This window comes from Etheostoma spectabile, chromosome 9, assembly GCF_008692095.1.
Source record: "Etheostoma spectabile isolate EspeVRDwgs_2016 chromosome 9, UIUC_Espe_1.0, whole genome shotgun sequence".
Taxonomy (NCBI): Eukaryota; Metazoa; Chordata; class Actinopteri; order Perciformes; family Percidae; genus Etheostoma; species Etheostoma spectabile.
Genome location: NC_045741.1, coordinates 4655823 through 4659930, shown reverse-complemented (window position 1 = coordinate 4659930; position 4108 = coordinate 4655823). Strand labels below are relative to the sequence as shown.

The 4108-nt window shown below is 44.6% G+C and overlaps 1 protein-coding gene across 2 annotated transcripts in view; it reads right to left on the bottom strand.

The window, feature by feature from the left end:
- The window catches only part of brf1a (BRF1 general transcription factor IIIB subunit a), a 206738-nt gene that overhangs the window by 70082 nt on the left and 132548 nt on the right, over nucleotides 1-4108 (bottom strand). For both annotated transcript variants that reach the window (XR_004333450.1, XM_032525603.1), the window contains exon 13: nucleotides 135-196. Coding sequence is in view for 1 of the 2 variants with exons in the window: in XM_032525603.1 (XP_032381494.1) it covers nucleotides 135-196 (62 nt within the window). In the remaining variant the exon portion in view is untranslated. The remainder of the gene's footprint in view (nucleotides 1-134; nucleotides 197-4108) is intronic.

Here is a 4108-nt window from a genome sequence, read left to right as displayed (position 1 = left end):
AAGTGAAGACAATACAAGGGTTAAGGCATCTTCAGGAAAGGGAGTTTTTGTTCAATAGTAATCATTCTGATTTCTTTATGTAATTGTTAAACTTCAGTGCTCCAGTTGTATGTTATTAAGCAGCAGGTACCTACCAGCTCTATCTCACGGTCATCTATCCCACTCAGGTCCAGCTCCCCACTGTCAGCAGCCCCATCTGTCACACAAACAAATAACAGACACACTTTAGACAATTTGCTGTAAGACACGTTTTCACGGCAGCTTGAGCATCCCAGAGGGGTTCAACAGGAAACCGCATCGGCCTGCTGCATCTCTTTCTCGTGGAGCATCTTCCATCCGGGGTTAATCAGCAAATAAAACAGCATTGGGACTTCTGATAAGACCTTAATAGGCTTAACTGGCGTCTAAGCGGATCTACCTTAAACACACTTTCTTTCCAATTACGATACGCTTCCTAGATTGCATCGTGCTTTATTTTGAAACATGCTGAAACGGCAATTTGCATTTTTCATGCTGCGATGCCCAAGTCTCCCGCTTTTCCCTGTGTCTCTTTGTGATGGAGCTGATTGCAAGAGTGAAACAACAGACATTTTTAATGCGCTGATAAAAGAAAGAAGGGGTTTTGAAATCCCCAGGTGTGAATATAGTTCCATTTTGGAAGAGAAGGGTTCAGAGAAAATGTGATCGACTTTGATAAAAGGAAATAAAGGGAGGGAATGCGTGCAGGCTTAGACAGTAGAAGAAAACCATCAGTGGAAATTCAACAGCTTTCACTCCAAAAGATCCTCCACCTTGATTAACGGTTTTGGAACAAAGTGAAACTCTTCTCTGGCTGCCTGCAGACATCAGACAAGTCAATCAAAGGAGTAGAGATGGAGAGAAATGTTTTAAAGAGGCAGCAAGCGGCAGGTTTACGGGAGCCGTTTAACTTCTGTCAGCTTTCTGCCTTTGACACGTTCACAGGGGGCCCCTCCTTCCTCGAGTTCAAACTCCCAACAGGGCAGCAGCTTCAAAAGACGTGCCACCTGAGTCCCCAGGCGGCATTCCCGCTTCATTAAGGAGAGCCAGGTGCACAGACAGGAATACACCCATCCTCAGACAGTAAAGGGTGTGTTCTCCCACAGCTGAGGAGGTGAGTGGGGGGATAATCTAGTCAGCCATTTGAGTTTGCAGATTGCGGCTTCCTTAAAAAAAAGAAAGCGCTGCCGAGGGAAGAGACAGGTCAGTCGCTATCTGCCCGGCCCAGCCCTCTCAGAGCTTCTCTCTGTGAAATGCGAGGGGGAGATAAGATGGAGACAAGCCCTGGGAGAGATTGGCAGCTCCGGGAGGCAGAGAGGCAAAGAGACGGGGAGCTGATAACGCCGGTCCAACCCCGCAGAGAGGAGGAGGGAGGGAGCATCACCCAGTTATTATTCAGCCTGGCTTTGATATATCTACACTCGCTAATTTGATCAAACCCAGGAAAGAATTGTTCTTGGTGAGCGTGCAGAACAATCTGCAGACCTCAGCATCAGGATTTTGTATTGACGGCCAGGAAGGTTAGGTTGAAATATGAGACCGGAAGAGTTATTTTGTTCACTGCATTTTTGTCTTTTTATTGCGAATGTAGAGAGTTGACAGCCCAGGAGACAAAAGGTCCCGGTCCAGAATTAAAGCCAGGCTGTCAGGGACACAGCTAGGCCCCGAGACAGTTTATACACATTTTAGTTTTTTCCAGAGCTAGGAAAGATGTCTGAGTTTTGGCGCTGATATTAAACTACACTATTTTCTAATAGTTTTGTTTATGAATGTATGAAATATAAACATGCCAAACTTCTCAGTACATCAGTGTTTAAAACTTTGCCTAAAAGAGAGTCAACAACCAACGAGTTATAATTTACATCAAGAAATATGTGCTTAAAAAATAAGTAAAGTTTAAGACACCGTCTACACTTTTCTTAGAAAAAATGTTTGTGAAAAACCACAAATGACCACCATCGTTAAAAGGTATTTTTTCGTGAAGAGAATCCCCGCAAATTAAATTCATTAAAAGGGACAGTTCAGATGTTAATAGGGAATAGCTCATGCAACCACACTGAACAAATGTCTGAACTATCCTTTTAACAAGTCCAAAAAAAAAAAAAGCAAAATCTCTAAAAGTACAGAGTTTGACAGACAAGTCCTTGAATGTCCTTGATGATGAACACAAGGAAAACCTGACAAAAGCTGAAGAGACACTAGACACCACAACATATTTCCATCCTATTTTAAGTTCTGGAGACAGATTTTTAACTGTGGATAACACTGTCCAACAACATAGCAAATGTACCTTTTAGAAAAGAAAATGGCCGCAGTGACATGGTGGTCATTTCATGCTACACAAACAGTAGACGACAGGCAAAAGCTGCACTAAATGAGACGTGTCCTTAAAACCGAAACATCTGTAGCCGTCTGGCCTTCATTAGATCAGTGGAGGCAGCAGAAGGCCACAGACACTTTGCGTCACTCTGAATAAGAACAAGTGGATTACATCATCGCATTAGTGGCCAGAAAGTGGCCAAGATTTAGCAGCAATTTCACAAAACGTCTAAATCCTGAAGGGGAACGCCTAGCCCACTCCTTGACCTCGTCCACAGTGAGAAACCAGCTTCCTCTTGCTGTCCAGGCTGACAGATGAAGCCCGAGGCCGTTTGGCAGCAGAGATACAGCTCGGCCTGCATATCAAAACAGAAAGAAAGAAACAAAAAAAAACAGGATTCTCCAAACATCTTTTTTCCTTGTCCGAGGACCTTCTGCTTTCCAACAGTAAATCCTTCTGGGACACGCCTCCAACCTCATACTGAGGGAGGAGGAGGGAAGGATCCATACGCCAAGAGAGTGCCCGCGTGGGAATAAAACATTTCAAAACAGAGAAGGAGCGAGAAAGGAGGGAAAAGGTGGCTGCTTAAATTATCATTCTGATGGAGATCTGGATGGAGATCTGGACTATTAATCATGAATATATTCATCTGTTTTAACAGACTTGACAGCTTTAAATGATCAGAAATTGATGTAATTTTATCACAGGACTTAAAGGGCCAGTTCATCCAAATTACAAACTAGCATTAGCGCCTTAAAGTCGTATGCGTCTGCCAACCAGTCAAGTTTCAGTTTACATCCTGACTCATAATATATGAAGTTAAGACGTGGAAGCAAAATGTTGGCAAAACATGGACGCTATACACACACTACATGACTACTCAAAGTGATTTTACATAGTACAGGTACCTTTCAAACACACACTGGGACTGCCATGCAAGGTGGCGCCTGCGCATCAAACATTCACACACCAATGGTGCATCATCGGGAGCAATTCGGAGTTCAGTATCTGGCCCGAGGACACTTGGATAGTGTATACTGGTATTTGTTCACATGGTGTTCAGCAGCAGTCTGAGAAGATGCCAAGTCAAATTACTGCCGGCCTGACAAGAAATTGGGTAACAAAAAGAGGACGGCGCCGCGGCAGCAGTCTGCGTCGTCGCCATACCCTCAAGGTGTTAACTCTATCGCCCTGTTTTCTCTCGGTCCTCGCAGACAGGCAACCTGAGCCCGCACTTACCGCCCCCCCTCCTCCCTCGACTCCCACACCTCACTGTGTCCCAGGCAGCGGCAGGCCTGTCTGATGTGGTCAGGAGAATAAGATGCTTCACCGCCGAGGCTCTCCAACGCCAAAGAAGAAAACACAAAGAAAGAGAGGAAATGTGCCTTGCGGGAACGAACGCAAACAGGTGTAGGAGACTGCCTTTTGAAGGCAGCGAGGGAGGGAGAGAACAAGAGATTTTAAAGAGCCAGAGGGGGGAGGGAGAGCAAGAATAAAAGATACAGAGATATTAAAAGATAATGAACAAAACCAACAATGTGTTGGTCTGTCTCTCAGAACGTTCTGACTTCCTGTCTAGGGCTCTCAGCTTCAAGCCCATTGGTTGCCGAACACGTTAATCTTAACAACTTTTTAAAGACGCATACTTTTCTTTTTTAGAAGTAAGTCTTTAATCAGCTGGTCACTATAGTTTTTTTGTAGAAAAAACAGCCTTTAAAAGATTGGAAACCACCACCACCACTACCACCACCACCACCACCACCACCACCA